We start from the raw sequence: 22,134 nt of genomic DNA, 5'->3' as shown, positions 1-22,134 counted from the left end.
GTCTCTCTACTAACAAAAATAAGTAATGATAGCAATACAGATAAAAAGGCGGGACTACCAATCGTAGCAACTATGTATTTCAGTATTTGAAGTCTTGAACTAGAACTTAAAATGTTTTATTGTCAGTAGCGTTTATAAATAAACATACTGAATTGAATACTGAAACTAGTTTGCCAAGGCAACAATCAAAAGAAAAAAATCCACCACTCTATCAACTGAAACCTATTGAACAAAAGAAAAAGAAAACGGAAAGCTCCCTTATATGACAATATAGCTAGTAAAAGTATGAATATTTAAGAATGGCAATGCAAGCTACGAGACCGCTAATAAAATAAACAGAACATGGGACACACACAATATAAGATTGCTGTAAACACATGAGTTGTTGAATATCTACGGATTAAAGTTGAACAAGACAGTAAAGAGAGAAAGAAGTTAATCACATACGCGTCTGTGGACAGATTCTATCTCTGAACTCTCCACTTTTGCAGTGGCAACAAGAAACACCTGTATAAATACAAAAATGTAAACTAAATATTCCTTTGCGTCAAGTTAAAACCATCGGGATAAAGATGTCAAACACAGGAAGCTGCAAAAAGTACCTCAAAAACAGGGTTGAGAAGAAATAATTTATAATCTAATACTTATTTAACTAAAAAAAACAAAAAAAAAGAGCACTTCTAAGTTTGACATTGACATTGAGAGAAATTGCGATCATTCGATAGTTTAATAAAGCCCTGTAACACCAAAGAGTCATATGGAGCTTGAAGATCGATCATGCCATTGGAGGATAACAGTCAAAGAAAGGAGCTATAAAATATCTTTTACAGTTGCTGAAAAATAGTACAATGAGACCCTTCCCTATATAAATTTAAAGAGCAGTGTCGTAGCACAAATTCAAATTCGGTAGTAGAGTAACTCTTATGACGATGAAGAAGATTGCGAAGGTGGATGAAGAAAGGATTTGGAGGCATTTCCAACTCTTCATTGCTTCCTTCTAACATTTCTACCACCTTAGTCATAGAAGGCCGATCCGTTGGGTGTGTTTGTATGCACCAAAGAGCCACTACAATCATCTTTTTGGTCGTTTCCTCCTCAAACTTCTCACAGGGTCCTTCTATATTGAAGTCTGATTTAAGATGATTATATACTCACCGCGAAAATATATCTCACTCGTGTTCTCCACTTTTGTGTTAATGTTTTTTCTTCCCCCAATCATTTCAAACACCATCATTCCATAACTATAAACATCTGACTTGTGAGACCACTCCAAAGTTTCTGCAGTAGACATCAGGTGCAATGTAAACTATAGTTCCTCAAGCTCCAACCATGGACACGATTAACGACATCTCTTGTTGGATGGAGTTTGGCCAGCCCAACCAAAGTCGGAGATTTTTGGGCAAAAGTCTTCGCCTAGAAGGATATTGTGAGGTTTTATGTCGAAATGTAAAATGTGTGTGTTATTTAAACCACGATGCAGGTAATCTAAACCCGTGGCTATGCCAAGTGCTATTAGGTAAATCTTTTCTGATCCCAAAAGAGGCTAAAACTTGATTCCTTCTCTTTGTAAATAAACCTTTCAAGTGATCCATTCGCATGAACTCATACACTAACTCTTTCGCTTTCTCGGGTTAAAAAAGCCAAGAAGGTGATTCACATTGAAAGGTTAGTCCTGCCAATTGTAGCAACTTCATTGACAAAATCTTCTCCATTACTCTTGGACTCATTCAATACCTTAACTGCCACTAAACGGCCATCACGGAGATGTCCTTTGAACACGCAGCCATATCCTCCTTTGCCTAATGTATCTTTGAAGGAATTGGTCATCTTCTTGACTTCTGAATACTTATACCTTTGTAGACCAAGACATCCATAGTTCTCCAAGAACACTTCCACATTATTTGAACTCTCCGTTTTACTCCTCCAACAAAAGCATAATGAGGAAATAATCTTCCTGTAAATTACCAGTAAGATTAGAAGTACTACTCCTCCAACTCCGGTGGATACACCTATAAACAGAGAGATGGCTTTTAAATTCAAAAACTGCAAATGTTTTTATAAAGAGTTGATCAAGTGATATCTAGTATATAGTAAGCTAACCAATTATGACCTTTCGCTCAGCATTTAAGCCTGAGACTGAGCCTGCAATGCAGACATGTGGTTGTCGTTAACATATACATGGCATGACCATAGTTACAAGCTCATTTTATTGAATTGCACAATCATTTTGTTGTGTTTTTTTGTCTTAGAATTCTGAGTGCATTACAAGCTCTATGTCCATTCCTAATACCAACGATAATTGAACTGCTGATTGAAAAGTGAGTTTTCATTCTAAACTCGTGTTGGAACCACCTTTACATAATATAGAAAATAACTTAAAACAATTAATAACTTGTTTGATAAGAATTAAGAAAATATGCTTAATCAAGTGAGCGTATGCGAACGTTCTTGAGTTGGCTTTTTTTTGGAAGGGGTACAATGACTCTTGGTTGTTGTCTGTCTGTGCACACCCCTAAAGCTTCTCTCTTCTTATGCTTCTCTTCTCATCTTCCTCCTCTCACTCTCTTTGTTCCCTTCTCTTCATCTTCCTCCTCCTCTGATCTCCTACCCTTGCTACGCTCACTTCCCCACGGCTATGCAGTAATTCTAGTAGACTACTATAATCAAGGTAATAGAAATACACACTTATCGGTGTTGAGTTGTGGATTACGGGATGGCCAGCTTTAATACAATTTCCACAACTAAAAAAACTTCTTTCTTCTATATGAAATCCAATCACTCTGAGAGTTGAGACAATAATATATTTACTATAACAAATGCCAAAAAACACCCTCCAGAATGAAGGAACAAAATAATCGGAACAGGGTAATAGTTTATGGATACACACAAGTATAAAGTTAAAATCGGGATTAGATCTAAGTATAAAGTTGAAACAAGAGAGTAAGCGGGGAAGAATTTAGAAACATACGTGCCAGCTCAGCTCTGGACAAATTCTATCCGCAAACTTTGCAGTTCCATACGTTCAATAGTTTTAGAAAACTATTACACACGTTGCGGATTGTAACGAGACATTTTTTCGTGGTTGAGGACAATCTGGTTTTTTTACGATATTCAAATCCACTATTGATACAAGTTTAAAGCTGTAGATTATGTCTCGAAAAGTTTATAAGTTGTATTCGAGTCTACAATTTTAGCAAGTGCATGTAGTGAGACGTGTTCAATCAATCTCAAGTAAACCTGCATGGTGCACTAGGCTGAAGTTGCTTCGCCCAGTATGGTAATAGAAGTCGTTCAGTTTTGGATTTTAGGATATAATTATGCGATGACTCGCAAAGATTCACCCCAATTACAGTTTCTCCATCTGCGTGTAACCATTGTCAAGTGTCAAACACAAAGAATCCAAGTTCACAACAGCTCAGTATCACCTTTCCAACTAACGCCTACACAGGATTGTATTCTTTCAACAGGAATCGGTTACAGAAGGGTACAATGTTCCTTTTTTCCTTTTATATTACACACTGCTGAACGCCAATCCCAGTGTATCACCCACCACCCTGGAGTTGCACTCGCACAACATCCAACAATGTCACAAATGTATCACCCGGTAAAGTTGAAACCCGTTCAGGAAGCACTATCCACTCATCCAATTTACAAAACTGCCTCAATATAGAAAAAGAAGACCACCAATCTTTGTATCGAGACAAAGCTTCTTATTTTTCAGTGGAATCAGTCAGATTTAATGAACCTGTTTCCTTGCCATCAGTTTCTTCACCGTGCATCTTGCTATTAAGAACTTCTACCACATTCTCTGGTGGGCACTTATCCGCTGGATTCTGTGGTGATGTTTGACAGAAACACTCTGGCTGTAGGGGAGCGATATCCTCATAGGGCACCGCACTCGCGTGGAGCATAAGCGAACTGAAGATATCGACCTCCAAGACCGACCTGCGAGTAGCTCGAGTAGGTGGTGCGAACGAAGACATCTCAGCATTTAACACTTCGGCGGAGATACGTAGCGTTTCGGATAGAAACACATCCCACCTGGGGTAATGATTGCCAATATCTTAGTGGTAATCTCAACACCGGGAAATAGGGACTACCACATCTACCCCCAATCATAATTGATCCAATTCAACACTCATCCGCGATCTCCACCCTACATTTGTACAAAAGAATACACGTGTCAGAAGGATCTCCTCTCTCTAAACTCTATAAATACCACCTCTTTGGAATCCACGTCGACTGATTCTTCTCTCCCCGAAAAAGGAAAAACAAGAGAAGATCGAGGCGGTTAAGCTCCATGGCGACCTCGGTCACATCCAAAATCCTAACCCTTCCCCGTTCTTCCCTAGTTGTAATTAGGAGAAGACCAAAACGCTCCTTTACATCAACCGCCACGTGGGTTTCGACATCGAGAGCCACTTTAGATCAGTTCAGCCATCTCTAATTCTCCAGCCCACGAAGCATGGTTAGCTTAGAAGCTCAAGTTCAGAACCTTGCTCACCAGTTGGGAGTAACAAATGAGAGCATTTCCTTGCTCAGGGAGGAAAATGCTACTTTACGTGCTCAGGTGGATAGTTACCAGCAACAACAAGTCGGCAACGGAGCCGAACACAGCATCAATGATGTTAATCAGCAGCTTAACGAGTTATCCCAAAGGATTGGCCAGACTTCTGCGAAGAAGGACTCAACACAGATTGTGCACAAGATGCTTAAGACGTATCGCGCATCTCCGTTCACCGCAGAGGTCCTCAGCAAATCCTCTCCACACGACTTCATCCAGCCACGCTTTCCCATGTACGACGGCAGCACCTGCCCTGGTCAGCATGTGGCTCGCTATATTCAAAGTCTGGCACTTTACAGCTCACCCGAGTTTGATTATCTCCACTGCAGATTATTTCCAGCCAGCCTCAAGGATGGCGCTCTCGATTGGTTCTTTTCACTGGAGTCCGATTCTATAAACACCTTCGAGCAGCTTACTGATTTGTTCGCCAGCCAGTACGTACACAACAGGCGGAAGAAGGCAGATCTTGATTCTCTGTTTCAATTATCATTCAAGGAGGGCGAAACTATTCGAGAATTCTTAGGACGGTTCAAGGCCGAACTGCTGTGCATGGAAAGTGGCTTGAAAGAATCTTTCGCCACACTGGCCTTTTCTAATGCTTGCCGAGTGCGAAACAGCGACCTCGCTAGGTCGTTGATGAAGGAACGCCCAGAGACACTGTCCGAACTCTACGCTCGCGTCGACAAGTACATCAAGTTGCAGGAAACCTTAAAACTCCATGGTTTAGCAGAGAGCCACGAGGTCGCCGAAGTCTCGGATCGTTCCCCCCGGGGCAAGAAGCGTGCCAGGTCGCTTGTACCCGGCATTTCGTCCGTCCGATCGATAATGATGAGAGAGTTTATCGTCTCACACGTTCCCCTAGCCACATACTGGATAAGATTAAGCGCGCCTCATTTTTCCGGCCAAACATCAGGCAGCCCGCAGATCGACCTGGCAAGCCTTTTTGTGCATTTCATAAAGCAAAGTGCCATGAAACTGATGCATGCTGGGGGCTCAAGCATTATCTCCAAGACCTGGTGGAAGCTGGTTATATCAAACATTACACTAGCATTCCTGATGGCGACCTGCGTCATAAGTTGATGGCTCGCCGTGTACGTAGTCGATCTCCCCCTCACCGTCACCACCAAAGGGTACCGCTCGTCCTCACAGTCGAGGACGCTCCCGTGATCGTTCTCGTCACGAGAGAAGGCAGCACTCGTCCGATCGCGACAATGCTCGCACTATTCATGTAATTAACTTTCCGGACGATTTCGCGGACCTCTTCAGAGAAAAGACGTCGGTCGGGCTTCTTCGGGGAAGTCTATCATTTTACTTCACAGCAGCTCACTCGGCCAGCGGTTCAAAGTCGCAGCTGGCGATATCACTTTCACAGAGGCCGACTTAAGCAAAGTTTGCCTTCCCCATAATGACGCACTGGTCGTTCATGTCAAAATCAGCGACTGGACAGTCAAGCGCGTCCTGATCGACCCAGGCAGTTCTTGTGACATCCTATTTTACCACACTATGCAAGAGATGAACCTCCCCAAGTCCGTTCTCGTAGACCCAATCGCCCCCCTTTACGGGTTCAATGGCTCCAGAGCCGACCCCATTGGTGACATTATTTTACCAGTATCAGTGGGGTCTCGAGAGGATAAGATTACCTGTAATACTCGGTTCTGCGTTCTAGACAGCAAGTCGCCATATAATGCCATCCTCGGACGACGCTGGATTCATCAGATGCAGGCGGTACCGTCCACTTTACATCAAGTTCTCCGCTTCCCAGGACCTCGCGGCATGATGGAACTTAGAAGCAATCAACTTGAAGCGTACCATTGCAACCAGATCAAATCAACAGATGAGACCGCTCGTGAATTGCTTCCCACCATACAGGAACCCTCCAGCTATACAATGGCACGCGACTTAGTCGCAGAAGTCCCAGGTCAATCGCCTCGGGCGAACGCTGGGGCTCTTATAAGCAGAAGTTCTCCCCACTGCCGATACCCGCACTCGCTCCCCGAGTCCTCAATGCACCGGCGAAGACCTCTAGCAGTGACCCAATGACAGTGGCTTCAAAAATTTCAGAGATCGTCTCAGCCCATGTCGGGCCCCCACAGTGGCCCGTAGCAGTCGCACCGTCCATGTGTTTGCAGCCAGAGCCCACTCCCGTGTCGTGGCTACCCCGGCAGCAGCGTATTGAAAGCGTGTCGCTTCCACCATCGACCCGATCCGATCGTCCCCACCAGCTAGATTCGACCGCTTCTCTCGGAAGTGAGTCGCCAGAGTGCTTCGCCACCGGTTGTAAAACCCCGATTGGCGGACAAAAAAAAGTGAATCTTGGCACGTACAGGCGACCGAAGTTTGTATATGTAGGGGCAAACCGACCCCCCACACTCGGATCCCAACTTGTAAATTTCTTATCAATGAATAAAGATGTTTTGCTTGGTCGATATCGATGTGCCGGAATCGATCCTAACCTCGCTTTTACAAATTAAATGTGAACCCCAATGCTAGACCAGTCCGACAACGACCTCGTCGACTATCCCTGCGCTTTCAAAAAGCCATCAATGACGAGGTCGAAAAACTCAAGCAAGTCGGTTTCATCAGAAAGGTAGACTACCCCGAGTGGATTGCCAATATTGTCGCCGTCCCCAAAAAGAATGGCACAGTTCGCTTATGCGTCGATTTCACAAATGTCAATCAGGCCACGCCTAAAGATAGCTTTCCCTTGCCTCGCATTGACCAACTGGTCGACCAAACCTGTGGTCATGAACTCCTCTCCTTTATGGATGCGTACAGTGGGTACAACCAAATCCCACTCGCCGAGGAAGATCAAGAGAAGACTTCGTTCATCACGGAACAAGGGATCTATTGTTACAACGCGTCCTCCGCTCGGTTCGAAGAACGCTGGAGCGACATACCAACGCCTAGTCACGGACATGTTCCAAGACATGTTAGGCGACACCATGGAGGTCTACATTGACGACATGGTGGTCAAAAGCAAAAGAGCTGGTGATCACCTCACCCACCTTGAACAAGCGTTCTCCAGACTACGCCGTACGGGCATGAAGCTGAACCCAGAAAAATGCCTCTTTGGGGCGTCCTCCGGCAAGTTTTTAGGGTATCAGGTGTCGCAGCGTGGGATCGAGGCCAATCCTGACCAGATCCGAGCGTTCTTGGATATGCCCGATCCACGCACAAAGAAACAGATACAGAAGTTGTCAGGAATGGTCGCGGCGCTCAACCGGTTCATATCAAGGGCCTCAGATAAGTGTAGACCGTTCCTACAGCTCCTCAAAAAAGGCGAGCCGTTCTCATGGAGCGATCAATGTCATCATGCATTCGCTACTCTCAAAGAGTATCTCACCACGCCTCCCGTCTTAGCCAAGCCAGTACATGGAGAGACACTGGGGCTTTATCTGGCCGTATCCGATTTCGCCATCAGCTCAGTTCTCTTTAAAGAGGAGAACAATTCAGAGAAGCCGATCTACTTCACGAGTAAGACACTCACGCCCGGTAAAAAAGAATTACTCCTTCCTGGAACGAGCCGTACTCGCTTTGTTGTATTCCGCACGGAAATTCAGACCGTACTTTCAAGCACATCCAATCAAAGTTCTCACCGACCTTCCATTGAAGAAAGTCCTTCATAAAGAAAACAAGACTACTCGAATGGCAGTTTGGGCCGAAGAACTCGGAGAACACCACATCGAGTTCGTCCCCCGCACTTCTCAGAAAGGTCAGGTTGTCGCTGATTTCCTCGCAGATTTCCCAGTCGAGGACCCCAACTGGGAACAAGAAACTGAGCTCCCAAACACGCAAACGCGAGTCAAATCGCCCTGGTCTCTCTTTGTGGATGGTTCGAGTAACCTCGGTGGAAGCGGCATCGGAGTCGTCTTAGTTTCCCCCGACGGAAATATGATTGAAAAGTCAGTTCGCATTGACTTTGCCACTTCCCACAATGAAGCGGAGTACGAAGCACTAATTAGGGGACTAAGGATGGGCCGCAGCTTCGATTGTCGAAGAGCTCCAAGTCTTTAGTGACTTCATGAATGGTGGTCGCTCGCGGGTTGCAAAAGAGTACACTACCCACGGCGTAACCTTTCCAAGTATCTTTCGGGTCGTTCATCGGTTATTGCCTTCTTTTAAGCAGGTACACATACATCATTTCTTGCGTGAGGAGAACCGCCACGCAGACAGTTTAGCTTATTTGGCTACCCGGACCGATTTTGCGTTCCCGACAAGTTCTCATTGAGGTCGCCGATCGACCTGCATACCAAGTCGACCACACCTTGATGATAAGCGACCTATTTCCTCTCTCCGCCAGTCAGCTGAGCCAAACATGGATGCAGCCCATCATCGATTATATCGGACGCACGCGCCTCGAGGGCGTGCCAAGGCCGAAGTCTCTTATCAAGCTTCGCCCGTTATTGTTTAGTCCAAAGCAAGCTATTCAGGAAAATACCGGTGGTCCACATTTTACGATGCATTACCCGAGCGGGGGTCAATTGATTTTTGCGAAATCGAAGGGAGAATGTGGAAATCACGCCGACCGCTCATTAGCTCACAAAGCCATCTCTCAAGGATATTTTCGCCCCGGATGCAGATCGATGCTAAAGCTTACGTTCTCAAATGTCTCAAATGCCAAACGTCGCCACAATATCATCCAACCCGCCATGGCTTAATCGACAAGATAGCGAGCCGTGGCCATTTCACATGTGGGGCATGGACATTATGGGACCATTCATCCCACGAAGAATCCGGCTTCCGCTTTGTCCTAGCCGCCACCGACTACTTCACCAAGTGGGTCGAGGCCATTCCTCTCGCACACGTCAAAGAGTCCCATGTCCGCAACTTCATCTGGACTCACATTATCACCAGATTTGGTTTACCACATACACTAGTAATGGACAATGGGCCTCAATTCAAAGGCGAGCAATACCAAAGAGTTCTAGCCAAGTGGAAGATCATTCATGCGTTCTCTACTCCGCGATGCGCTTTCAGAGTAATGGTCAAGCAGAAGCCAGTAACAAAGCAATCTTGGAAAATTTGAAGAAAAAGATTGAGAAGAATAAGAGCCAATGGCCAAATCAGTTGGAAAACATTCTATGGGCTCACCGCACCGCTGGCGGCGCTCGACGGTGATTAAGCCATTCTCCTTATGTTATGGCACGAAGCCGTAATTCCCTTGGCCCGACCGTCCGCAACAACTCGATCGGGAACTTGTCGAAGTCGGGGCATAACGACTCCGTGTTATCACGAGGCGCCGACTTTCTGGAAGAAAAGCGGGACTTATTTTGCCGTCGAGTCGCCTCTTATCGGCAAACTACGAAGAACTCCTACAAAAGCGAGTTCATCCTAGGTCTTTTCAACCGGAGACCTAGTGCTCAAAAAGACGCAGGACGACTCCAAGTTAGCACCCACATGGGAAGGCCCCTACATCGTAGAACGCGTCGTCGGCAATGGAGCATACTGGATACGAACCCAAGAGGGCAAGATGTTGCCTCGACCTTGGAATACTTATCTACTGAAAAAATTTTACCAATAGCGTCATCCATGTTGTATACATTTTGGTTCACATTAATGTCAAATACGTTTCCTGTGTTATTTAATCCAAGTTACTATCTTTATTTGTATTGGCAAGTCAACCAGTTTACACAGCATCGCCGCTCAACATGTTTTACTTGGCTCGCCACCCTCAGCCAGCAGCATACTCTCGCCTGCGAGAACGCTCTCCGCGAGCACACAGCTCTCTGGAGCTCACGGGCTACATAGCCTCTCCAATTCTTGTTACGTCGAGGACCTATATTTCTAGGATCGACTACACGAGAATTTCTCCATGAAAGCACACACTCTGCGGAGCTCACGGGGCTACATAGCCTCTCCGATTCTTGTTCGTCGAGGGACCTATATTTCTAGGATCGACTACACACGAGAACGCTCTCCCAGCGACAGCTCTACTCGGAGCTCACGGGCTGCATAGCCTCTCCAATTCTTGTTACGTCGAGGACCTATATTTCTAGGATCGACTACACGAGAACGCTCTCCGCGAGCACATAGCTCTCTGGAGCTCACGGGCTACATAGCCTCTCCAATTCTTGTTACGTCGAGGACCTACATTTCTAGGATCGACTACACGAGAACGCTCTCCGCGAGCACACAGCTCTCTGGAGCTCACGGGCTACATAGCCTCTCCAATTCTTGTTACGTCGAGGACCTACATTTCTAGGATCGACTACACGAGAACGCTCCTCATGAGCACACACTCTACGGAGCTCACGGGCTACATAGCCTCTCCAATTCTTGTTACGTCGAGGACCTACATTTCTAGGATCGACTACACGAGAACGCTCTCTCATGAAAGCACCGACTCTCTCGGAGCTCACGGCTACATAGCCTCTCCAATTCTTGTTACGTCGAGGACCTATATTTCTAGGATCGACTACACGAGAACGCTCTCCGCGAGCACACAGCTCTCTGGAGCTCACGGGCTACATAGCCTCTCCAATTCTTGTTACGTCGAGGACCTACATTTCTAGGATCGATCACACAAGAACGCTCTCCTCGAGCAAACGCTCTCCGGAGCTCACAGGCACCATAACCCATCCCGTTCCTGTCACATCAACGACCTATATTTCTAGGGTCGACTACTTCACAGGACGCATATTTCTAAGATCAAGATGCTAGTTACCCACAAATACACAGCAGCATGCCTACACATCCAAAATAATATTACATGATAATACGTCATCACAACTACGTCCACCGATCTGCTGGGATTACCCAGGAAATCCAGATCGATGATCATTACAAAAATTCACCAAGTATTGAACTGCCACTTTCGTGGAAACCAGTTCTCCGAATGAAAATGCCGAACTGCTCAGGCAAGCCTGAAAACACAGCTCTATTGTTTGCTCTCGTATAAGAGAGAGAGAGAGAAATGTAAACTACACTCACAACTTCAGCCTAACAGAGTCAAATGACGATCACCTTATCAATTCTCAGTAATGACATGCTTGTCTTGGGGGGCGCTAGTCGGCGGTATGTCGAAGTGACCTCAAAGATCACACGATCTCGGGCTTTTCTTCCTGCTTTTGCCATCGTTTTCCTCGGTAGCGTCATATTTTTTCGTCGAGGCGACATAGGCGTCTGATAATTATCGCTTCTCGCCGTTTTAGCCACCTTCCGACATTTTTCGCGATATCCAAATACAACCAATTCCTTTTCCAGCTCGTCATATCCGTACCCCGATGCGGCGTTCTCAGTGATTCACGTTCGGTACTTGGTGGACATCACTTCCAGTTTCTTCTTGTCCACCCCCCACGCAGCTCGCATCAACCCGGCTCCGCGTCGCGGGTTACCACTAGTCTCGCGGCGCCGCGCATCTTTTCGACTTATCATACCCCGCAAGAAACCGCATGCACATAGTTAGAACACCGGACTTCGAAGTCGGTACTGGCGACTTAAGCTATCGGGGAACTCACCAAACAAGCGGCCATATCCATCGTCCCCAGTAGTGTCCCCATGTCCTCGTCCTCAACTTCTGCTTTATCTCCATCTAGCACAATCCCCTTCAGAACGCTAGTCGCTATGGGAGCCGAGTGGAAGCTACAGTCCGAGCGTTTCACCATCCGTTTCTTCCCCGTCTTACCCAGGTAGTAGAATTCGCTCCCCACATCCTTACATGGCGGGGCCGAACTCTCACTATATGGCGGCGACCTTGCCCCGTTCTTTCGGCCGAGCGACCCGATGGTTGCGAGTTTAAGCCAGCTTTCGCCGTGGCGACTGAAAACAATGCCATTAATAGGCGACTATCTCTCCTTGGTCGCTTATGACCCTTCGTTTCTCCATCAGCAACCTTTCTCTTCCCCCGATCGCCATGAACATGAGGCTCAAACTCCATTTCCTCCATTGATAGAGGGGACGTTTCTCTCACAAACGCACGACATCTAGCCATCCTACCCTAGCAGCAAAGTTACGACAGCAAAGTTAGCGCTTATTCTAGGTATTTCTCAAACTGAATAACACGCGTAGAGAAGAAGCCACATACCTGATAAACCAGCAGCGACAGAAAAGCACAGCGCAAGAGCAGAGCAAAGATGAGGAAGAAGAGCTTAGGCAAAACAATAACAGAACCTCTTGATGATATTTGAGAGGCGGTTTATATTCCTTAGGAAACGTCTTTTCCTAAGTGCCTCATTATCACCTTGAGACGCCAAACGCCATCTGCCCGCCATCATTATGTCCCATGAACCGCTCGTCTCCCTACACGTGTCACGCACGCAACGGAACACTGCAGTTGGCGGCACTGAATCCAGAGCAATTCGACCTGCGTCTCGAGCCCGACTCCAGCGATCTGATGCTCACGTTGCGCGTCGCACTCCGCAATCTAAAGCACTCCAACAACAGGACGCTCCCCCTATTTTACCAATCATAAGTAAGGAGGTCGTCACCACAATGGGCCTACCACGTTCCATTCTAAGCCGTGTCATCCTACATCACTATGAGTGAGCAAACGACTCAGACATGCACACACAAGACAACTATCTACCATCGCATGTAAACAAAGAAAGACTTGGTTTAATAGCTTTATCATACAGCTCAATGTGGAGCCGAGTTGCTGAGATTACTCAGGAAATCCAACCCGGCCCCACACAAGTTCATAACATTCGGCTACCCCGAATCAGCAAGCGACACCCACTCGTTCAGGATTACAGTACACAAACGTAAAAAAGGCGAACTGCCTAGGTTACCCCAGGAAACCAGTTCTATTGTATCACAGCATATAAGCTGATAAAAAGACAAAGAACAAATTTTACAACTCGTCATCTCCAGCCACATTAACTACTCCTCCACGCTCAAACGCTTCATCGACCTCAGCATCTCTCCCGTCCACAATAATCGCTATGCCATCCAACTCTAAGCTCATCGCGCATCGGGTGCAGCAATCAAATTTCGAGCGAGCCCCGCCTACGGCACGCCACGGTAGAGAGGCAATCGCCCCACCGCGCCTTTGAACCTCCTCCACCGAGGGGCGGGACGCATGGCGTGTTCCTCCTTCAAGCCATTGTAGTGACCTCCGGCTCAACGAAGTCCGGCGTCCGGCGTGTCATAGGCGATTAAGCGTCCCGAAAGCAACCTTCTTGCGGTAAGGCATAATCGTTCGGCCTCCCAATTTCCCGGTGGCCGCTTTCGGACATTATCTTGACTCCTTCTAGCTTTTGCCTCGGCTCTTCCGCTCAGTATCTTTCAACATCTTGGCGGATTCAACGCTTCATGAGCTCTTCTTCAAATCTTCCGGTTCCTCGCGCTCCATCTGCGGCGTCCCGACATTTTTCAGCTCCCCAAATTTTCAAAGACCATTTCCCTATCGATTAAGCGAATCGGGCGATCTCTTTCAACTTCGGAATCCACTCACCACCGCGAACATACACATCGTTAGCCTGACAACAACAATTTGCATAAGCAAGCACGCATTACCTCGGATGAAGTTATAGACATACCAAGCATTGGCGCGCGATTTCCATTCGTCTCAAGTTGTCAGCTAACCCCTTCTCATCTAGCTCTCTGCGGTTGCCATCCAGAGCTATTTGTTCTAGCAAACAACCCGCTATCTTCTGGATCGAGAAGCGGCGATAGCCGCCCGTTTCCGCGGTCTTGGCGCCCATTCTCGTCGGATAGACAAAATGTCCTTCCGGATCGTCCGCAGACGCCACCGCTTTTTCGATTCGCCTTTACGTGGAGCCTTGGCCTTCTTCACCGGTGGGATCGGCCCCGAGCCGAGAAGACTGGACCCAGCTCAAAAGTAGCCAAGTCCATGACCGCTTTCAGGTCGGGCCCCACCACGGGCGAGATACCATGGCCCGGCCGCACCACCATCGATCCGCCCGTGCTAGCACCATCTCCACGAGCATGTCGAAGCTACTTTCGCGGCTTCGTCGGATCCGCCTTCGCCAGACGTCGCGTGGCCTCCCTCCGCCGCCCAGCACGAAAGCAAATAAAACCACCGGCTCCAACTCTACGGGAGCCTCGATCGAACCCCATTCGGGCCGACCGCCCGATCCTCCCGCTCACGAGGTTCCCCCTAACGGGCCGCTTTTGCGCCCCACGCACCCGCCTCTCCTCTCGTGTTACCGGTGTCACTCGTTCGTGCCTCCATTACTCCTTGCCTTAGCGGAGCTTCGGGCTTCGCTCTTTTTGCGCTTTCCTTTTTTCCCCGGATTGCGGTCCACCCTTTTCCACAAAGAAATGTGCAACCTCGGGCAACTTCGCTTGTTTTTCAAAGACGAAGTCGGCCGGCGAATCTTTCTATCTCCCCATCGATTAAGCACGCTTCACGAGGAAAACTCGCAGCCAAAACAAAACAAAAGACTGTTAGAGCGGCTATCAAACGTTCGAAAAATAACAACGAGAAAAGTGTTCCTACCCACCGGATATGTTACAAATCCTAGTTAGCGTTATACACCCGCTCACCGCGGTAATTGCCAACTAGCAACAACGGTCTCTTAGTCCAGGCCTCATTGCTTACTCCATCGATCAACTGCGAGTAAGCGTCGTCATGGTTTGCAAGCTAAAGTTCATGTTCCCGATCGGCGTATCACATAGTGCTCCACTATATCGGATACCCCTATGTCATATTCCCCGCTCGCGTTCAGGTCGAACACCTTAAATAATCGCCCGGGTGTTACCCACGAACCGCGGGGAGACTTCCAACAAAGCGCCAAGAAGTCGATACCGGTTCGAGAGCGGTATGTGCATCAAGGCTCACCGGTAACCCTCCTCACAGATTATAACTCCACCGTTCGGGCGGGTTATACTCCTCACTTCTGAACATTTTCACTCGATCATTGGCTCATTATATCTCGGTCGGGGACATTAATCCCCCATCGCCGCCTTTCGGGAAAGAGTTAGCAAAGACGACGGTTCACACTTCTAGGGGGCACATAAGCGATGCCGACCTCTCCCCTCGACTGACGTGATCGCCACGCCATCATCTCGACCGAGATCGGGCATTACCCCCTATCCTATCCTTCTTCTTCTTCTTCAACCCCACGCCGACACTTACGCGATTCTTCATCCTCCATTACTCTCCATAACTCAAAGATATCTCGGACCTCCTCAGGCCAAAGTATCATCGAATCGGACATTATAACAACCCTTTTCTATCAAATATTGATTTTAAACCCTATAGCCTTACCATAACCTACTTACTTAAAATAACGAGGCGGACGAGAGAGGAAAGCAAATGGAAATGGGAAAGAAAAACAAAGAACAGGAGCACTCGCTGGAAAACCCTAAATTTGGCGTTTTGCGGAAGAAAACACGAAATAACTTTTTCAGTATTCCAAATCTGATTTTGTATAAACCGCGTTCGGTTTAAGGAGTAATCATTACTGCTCTTATAGCCGCTGCGTGTTCCAAGGCACCGCCCTTTCGCGAGTTCGCATACGCTGCGGCGACACGTTTCGCCAACCGCGGACCGCTTCACGATTACATCGCGTGCACGTAAGATAAAACTACCTTTTTCCCCGATTCATTCACCGGGCCACAACATTCAAAAGTGGCGCTCTACCGGTCGGTTCATCCATTCTTCTTGTCGCTTCACGCTCCACCACGCGCTCGTTCGACTCTTTCTCACCGGCCCGGCGTTTCGTTTACACCAACGCCCCTACCGGGGTGGGGGAGCGATATCCTCATAGGGCACCGCGACTCGCGTGGAGCATAAGCGAACCGAAGATATCGACCTCAAGACCGACCTGCGAAAGTAGCTCGAGTAGGTGGTGCGTAACGAACATCTCGGTCTTTAAACTTCGCCGGATCTGAGCGTTTGGGATAGAAACACATCCGCTGGGGTAATGATTGCCAATATCTTAGTGGTAATCTCAACACCGGAAATAGGGACTACCACATCTACCCCAATCATAATTGATCCAATTCAACACTCATCCGCGATCTCCACCCTACATTTTGTACAAAAGAATACCGCGTGTCGGAAGGATCTCCCTCTCTAAACTCTATAAATACCACCTACTTTGGAACTACGTCCGGACTGATTCTTCTCTCCGAGGAAAAAGGAAAAAAAAAGAAGATCGTAGGCGGTTAAATTTCACCGCGGCGACCTCGGTCACATCCAAAATCCTAACCCTTCCTGTTCTTCCTAGTTGTAATTAGGAGAAGACCAAAACGCTCCTTTACACTGGCCATGAGTTGGTAAAGACAGACTCTGGTCTTACCCGCTTGTGAGGTCCACCAAACTGTGTTTTCTACATGACATGCCTAACAGCTTCTTCAAAACCAGCTGTTCGGCCGTTTTCCCTATCGATGAATATTGGAGCAAGAGCTTTCCTATCAGGTTGAATTATGGTGCGAAAGCCATAGTAAAGACGATGCCCCATAACATTGTTGGCAAAGTTGCTAGGGCCATCATATGTTGGCATGAAAATGTCTGCTAGGAGGCAGACCATGTAATCAACAGCAGAGCCCAATAAACCCCGGGTGTTCTCAACCAGCTCATCTGAAGGGCCTACTGTGCTGTGATTTTCGAGATGTGGAAATAGGGTTCGGAACGGCTTCATGAAGCGTTCACCACCAAAGAGTTCACCAGCCGCAATGTATATTCGAGTTGAATTGTCGAAATTCATGGCGCGTAAGATGAGACCCACCTGCATATAATTTAACTTAGCATGTCATCACACTATTGTTATGCTTCGATAGAATACGAACTTCTTAAAAGAAACACATTAAGGATCTCTCAATATTAACAAAAATAAGTAACGATAGCAATACAGATAAAAAGGCAGGATCAACAATTATAGCAAATTTGTACTTGAAGTCTTGAACTAGAACTTTTAAAACATTTCATTGTCAGTTGCTGATGAAGCGTGCTAACTACCATTTTTTGTCCTTCACATACAGTACTTATTTCAAAGGACCTGGTTAAACCAGAGAAAAGGTAAATTATGATTCAATAAAGTCTATTAAGAACGATATCGACCGCTTAAGTCAACAGATTGGGTTTACCCAAAGCTATGTACTGTTATCAATCTCATTTTTTCTAATTTTGTAAAGAGCACATCTGGCTCTTCAAATCAAAAGATCCTCGACTAATGCTGGACCAAATAAAGCCAATCTATGTTCCATCAAGAAATATGAAACTCAACGTTGCATCAATATTGTGCCATAACAGGACGAGACAATGTTGCTTGACGACAAGAACTTTGACATCTCCTACCAACTACAATAACATACTTGGTTCATGCTACAAGACATCCCACCTAGTTTCGTACCTCCTAGTACAGTAGTACACTGCTGACCTTAAATCCAACGGGAAAGACAAAAAAAAACATATAAGCAGCCCCCTTTTTTATTTTCTTTTCTTTTGTTCCCTCTTTTCCTTGATATAATCTAATAAGCCCAGTGTTAGGGTGGAGTAGGTGATAGAATATACCTTTTCAATTTCTACTATCTCAAGCCAATGCAACTAAATGAAATATAAGAAAAGAACTACAGGTGTCAGATAAACAAGAAGCATTCACCTCTTCAGGAGTTAAAGGGCATTTCCCAATAGCCCGTCTTTCACTGTAAACAAGTGATTTCTCAGCAAAATTTTCCTTCCTGTACTTCCTTAGTGTCTTGAGTGTCTTCTGTTCCTGAGGCGTAAAGATATCAAAGCACCTGTAGTTCATAGATCAAAGACCGTCAGCTGTACAATTTTAATATCTTGCCTCAAACAATGAGGTTGCAATTACAACTTTGAGAGGGGATTTTGATAGATGACCTACAGACATATTTTTCTTTGTTACTTATTGGTGTCCTAATTAGGTTAAAAAAACTATTTGTATCCATAGGTGTCCTTTTTGTGCCCGTTTTCTTTTGTGTCTATAGAGAGTATTGGATTTCTAAATGTTTTTGTGGCTAGTCAGTCAGAAATCACAAGGAAGTTGGAGACATCTACCAGACTTGAAACCGATGAATCAAAATTGGAAGACAAAGGCCTGCTACCACGATCTGAAATTCCACAGGGGGAACACCCTTTGAGCCTTGGAAAGACCAGCATTTGGAATCAGTTCTTCCAGGTACTTATATCGAAGGCCATGGTAACTCATAGTCCCGGATTTTATACGTAATGAATTCAGATAGTTTTTAAATTCAGTACAGGTGAAATGAAAGGTTAAAATTAGACACAGAGAGTTTCATATAATCAGAAATCACATATTGCAGGACACAGAAATCATTGAGCAGATTGACCGTGATGTAAAGCGCACTCATCCTGACTTGCATTTCTTCTCTGGGGATTCATCCTTTGCAAAATCTAATCAGGTGGGCCCTTGTTATTTGGGCTTAGGCTGAGTCCAATGGCTCTCTATCCCTTTAAAAGTAGTCTTAAAAGTCGATAAAAGTAAAATTTAAAAGTCAACAAAAAAATTTAAAAGTCAACATATTTTACTCTCTATCATTATTTTACATGTATATATCTGAAGGATTTTCTATCTATCTACATTTTTTACTCTCTACATATAGAGTAAAAATAGATAGATAGAATAGAATCCTTTGTATATATACATAGAAAGAGAGTAAAATAGAGATAGAGAGTAGAATCCTTTGTATATATAAAGAGGAAATTAATGATAGAGAGTAAAATCTGTTGACTTTAGCTCTACTTTTAAAGAGATAGAGAGCCATTGGACTCAGCCTTAGGCAAGAGATAGGCTCAATGACCTAAAGCAGTTAGCTTTTCTTTTATTTGCAGGAGGCTTTGAGACGGATATTGATAATATTTGCAAAGCTGAACCCTGGTATAAGATATGTTCAAGGAATGAATGAAGTTTTGGCACCACTGTTCTATGTATTCAGGAATGACCCTGACGAGGAAAATGCTGTAAGAATTAGTGATTCTTAAATCTCAATTCGGACTGTGCATGTCACATGTTATATTCCTTCTTGGACATGTCTCATTCATTCTTTCTGTTTTACACACTAATTTTGTTGTCATTGTTGTCTAATAAGAAAGCAAAGAGGGGTCATGTCAATTGACATCTTCTTTTATGTCTCAACTCTAAAGTTTTGTTGGATTGAGTGAATAAAGAACCTTAGAATCATAAATAGAGACAATTTTATTTTTTTTATTCTAAAAACGTTGAGCACTGTTTTTTATATCCTGTAGTCCTGCCCGAGGTAAAACTGTGGTCAAGTAGTCGTTTAGAGCCAAGTGGTGGAAGGGTTAAGAACTTAAGAAGTGAACAAATAATTGTCAAGTTTCGGAAGTAAGATCCAGTTAATGGGTGATATCATAATGACACAAATTGATTGCGGTTGAAGTCAAAAACTGGCTGAGTTGACATTTTTCACCAATTATCCATTCCCAATCCTTGGGAGTCTAATATGAGTAATCCTTTTCACTTGAAACTGCCTGAGATCTCAATTAAGGGTTTCTTCTTTAAGGTTCCCGTTATTGGAGATGGCATACTCAAGACTTAAGTTGCAATTAAGGCAATATCGAGCTGAGTCAGCTTGGTTACCTTTCCTTTTCTATGATAATCGGACTTAACTCCCTTATCGTTCAAGTTTCAAATTAGATGCATTATGAGTTAATATGTTGTTTCTTTGTTTACAATTTCTACATTTGGATCCTCAAGTTGACAAAACTTAAAAATGATAATAAGTAATATATATATGGTAATCATTCTTTCATACTCTTGTAACTTGGCATTAGAGGAGGTAAACCATATCTGATTATTATTCTTTGGGGGCCCTTATTCTTTAGTCAGTCTTGACTCTCGATTCGTTCCTTACTGCTTTTCATGGTTGGTATGCAGGCCTCTGCAGAGGCAGACACATTTTTTTGTTTTGTCGAGTTGTTAAGTGGATTCCGGGACCACTTCTGCCAGCAGCTTGACAACAGTGTTGTTGGTATCCGTTCTACAATTACAAAGATGTCGCAGCTATTAAAGGAGCATGACGAGGAACTTTGGCGTCATCTGGAGGTCACAACCAAAGTAAGATATGGTTACATTACGAAGTGCTAAATTTTGTCTTCCAGTAGTTCATAATTTTATTTTTCGTCATTCAATGTATTTCTCCGTGCATGTGTGTGTTGGGGGGGGAGGACGGACAAAGTAAAGATATTGTTTAAATAGTTATTAACTTGCTTCAAGAGGAAATGTGAAATTATACTAAGAAGTGATTCCTGATGAAGAATAATCATAAATGGAGTTGAAGACAGTTGACATCATTCTACCGTATTGAAAAGCTAGAGAAGTTTTCATGGTACAACACTAATAAAGAGCACACAAAAAGTGGTCGATCTTTTATGCTCTGTTGCTTCCATGTTCTCAAAGATCCTAACTGCAGTCCCTTAAGTTTACAGATGTGAGTTACAGTAGTTATAGCCATACAATTTGGTTTCAGGTTCTTTGCCTTTGGATGCTATGGCTTTTATTTGCAACATAATTTTTCTAGAAATATGTCCTCAAGTGGTATAGCTCATCTAAAGGACCTCATTTCTGGATGTTGAAATGGCAGGTGAATCCACAGTTCTATGCATTTAGATGGATAACGTTGCTGCTGACCCAAGAGTTCAACTTTGCAGACAGCCTTCACATCTGGGACACACTTTTAAGTGACCCAGAAGGTCCTCAGGTGGGTACTGGTTCCTTGATTGTATTCTTTATGCTACAAAGCGGTTCATAACAACTACTGTCATCTTACTTGTAGCTAACTGTGTTAAAGTACAATAATATTCACATATTCACGAGATATGCTTTTGTGTCTCTTGCTTCTAATACTGTTGAATACACATTGGCAATGATGCAAGTCCGTAGGTGTCATGCATCCCATTTGTGTATTCACATCTGGAATGCCAAGACATTCTTTAAACATTTTGTCGGGGATATGTAGTATCATAATAGATATAATGTTAAAGGTTGCCTAATTATTCCAATTAATTCGATTTATACCTCATTGAAAAGAATCCAAGGAAAGAGATGTTTTTAAAAATTGCCAGTACAATCTATGTTATTTTGGTTGCAAATTCGTCGGATGTCCATAGTAGAACGTATGTACTTGTGCAGTACGTGGATGGGTAAGGAGTCGATGCTTTTGTGAGTGTAATCCTGTTTCTTTCATTTTTTTATGCTGAAAATTGGGTATGTGCAGGAGACCTTGCTGCGAGTATGCTGTGCAATGTTGGTTCTCATTGAGATTTCACTTCGAATCTCAAGCTACTCCAACACTACCCATCAACCAATATCAGTCACCTCCTGTATGTTGCTGACAAGTTACGTGCTCGGTCAGTTGGGTAGTTTGCACAACCATTCTAAATTTTTGGGGATTGTAATTTATGCCATCTCCAACACCTCTTTCCACATATCCCTTGCTTCAGAATGTATCAGTTATAGATGTATGTCCGTAGCAAACATCTCATTTCGTATAATGCATTTCATTTTGGTTTAGTATGAAGAGATTTTGTCCCGTCGGAGTCACTGTTGATTGGTTTAATACGTGGTCGTTTTAAGACAAAAACAGTTCAATCAGCTCAGTGTTGACAGACTTCTAATTGATGGTTAAACCAGCTCAGTCGATGAAATGGGCCAAAACAC

General features: G+C 44.9%; 1 protein-coding gene and 2 pseudogenes across 3 annotated transcripts in view; 1 reads left to right on the top strand and 2 right to left on the bottom strand.

Moving 5' to 3' along the window:
* The window catches only part of LOC147500626 (O-fucosyltransferase 1-like), a 120,559-nt pseudogene extending 118,053 nt beyond the window's left edge, over positions 1 to 2,506 (bottom strand). Inside the window, exons 1-2 of the transcript XR_015196433.1 lie at positions 1,966 to 2,506; positions 448 to 507 (exon numbers count right to left, since the gene is read on the bottom strand). The product of XR_015196433.1 is annotated as an O-fucosyltransferase 1-like (transcript). The remainder of the gene's footprint in view (positions 1 to 447; positions 508 to 1,965) is intronic.
* Positions 2,507 to 3,275: 769 nt separating this feature from the next.
* LOC147500625 (O-fucosyltransferase 1-like) lies at positions 3,276 to 18,455 on the bottom strand. Its single transcript, XM_086562239.1, has 3 exons — positions 18,073 to 18,455; positions 16,733 to 17,199; positions 3,276 to 3,859 (listed from the first exon to the last, which is right to left on the bottom strand). Exons 1-2 carry the CDS (start codon positions 18,220 to 18,222, stop codon positions 16,801 to 16,803), a joined length of 549 nt encoding a protein of 182 aa, XP_086418365.1. The 5' UTR covers positions 18,223 to 18,455; the 3' UTR covers positions 3,276 to 3,859; positions 16,733 to 16,800.
* LOC147500624 (uncharacterized) lies at positions 18,310 to 21,987 on the top strand (annotated as a pseudogene). Its single transcript, XR_015197075.1, has 7 exons — positions 18,310 to 18,345; positions 18,385 to 18,612; positions 18,758 to 18,856; positions 19,287 to 19,415; positions 20,353 to 20,532; positions 21,059 to 21,175; positions 21,692 to 21,987. The product of XR_015197075.1 is annotated as an uncharacterized LOC147500624 (transcript).
* The last annotated feature ends 147 nt before the right edge of the window (positions 21,988 to 22,134 follow it).

The sequence above is a fragment of the Coptis chinensis genome, chromosome 5 (genome assembly GCF_015680905.1).
Source record: "Coptis chinensis isolate HL-2020 chromosome 5, ASM1568090v1, whole genome shotgun sequence".
Taxonomy (NCBI): Eukaryota; Viridiplantae; Streptophyta; class Magnoliopsida; order Ranunculales; family Ranunculaceae; genus Coptis; species Coptis chinensis.
This window is presented reverse-complemented; position numbering and strand designations above follow the sequence as displayed.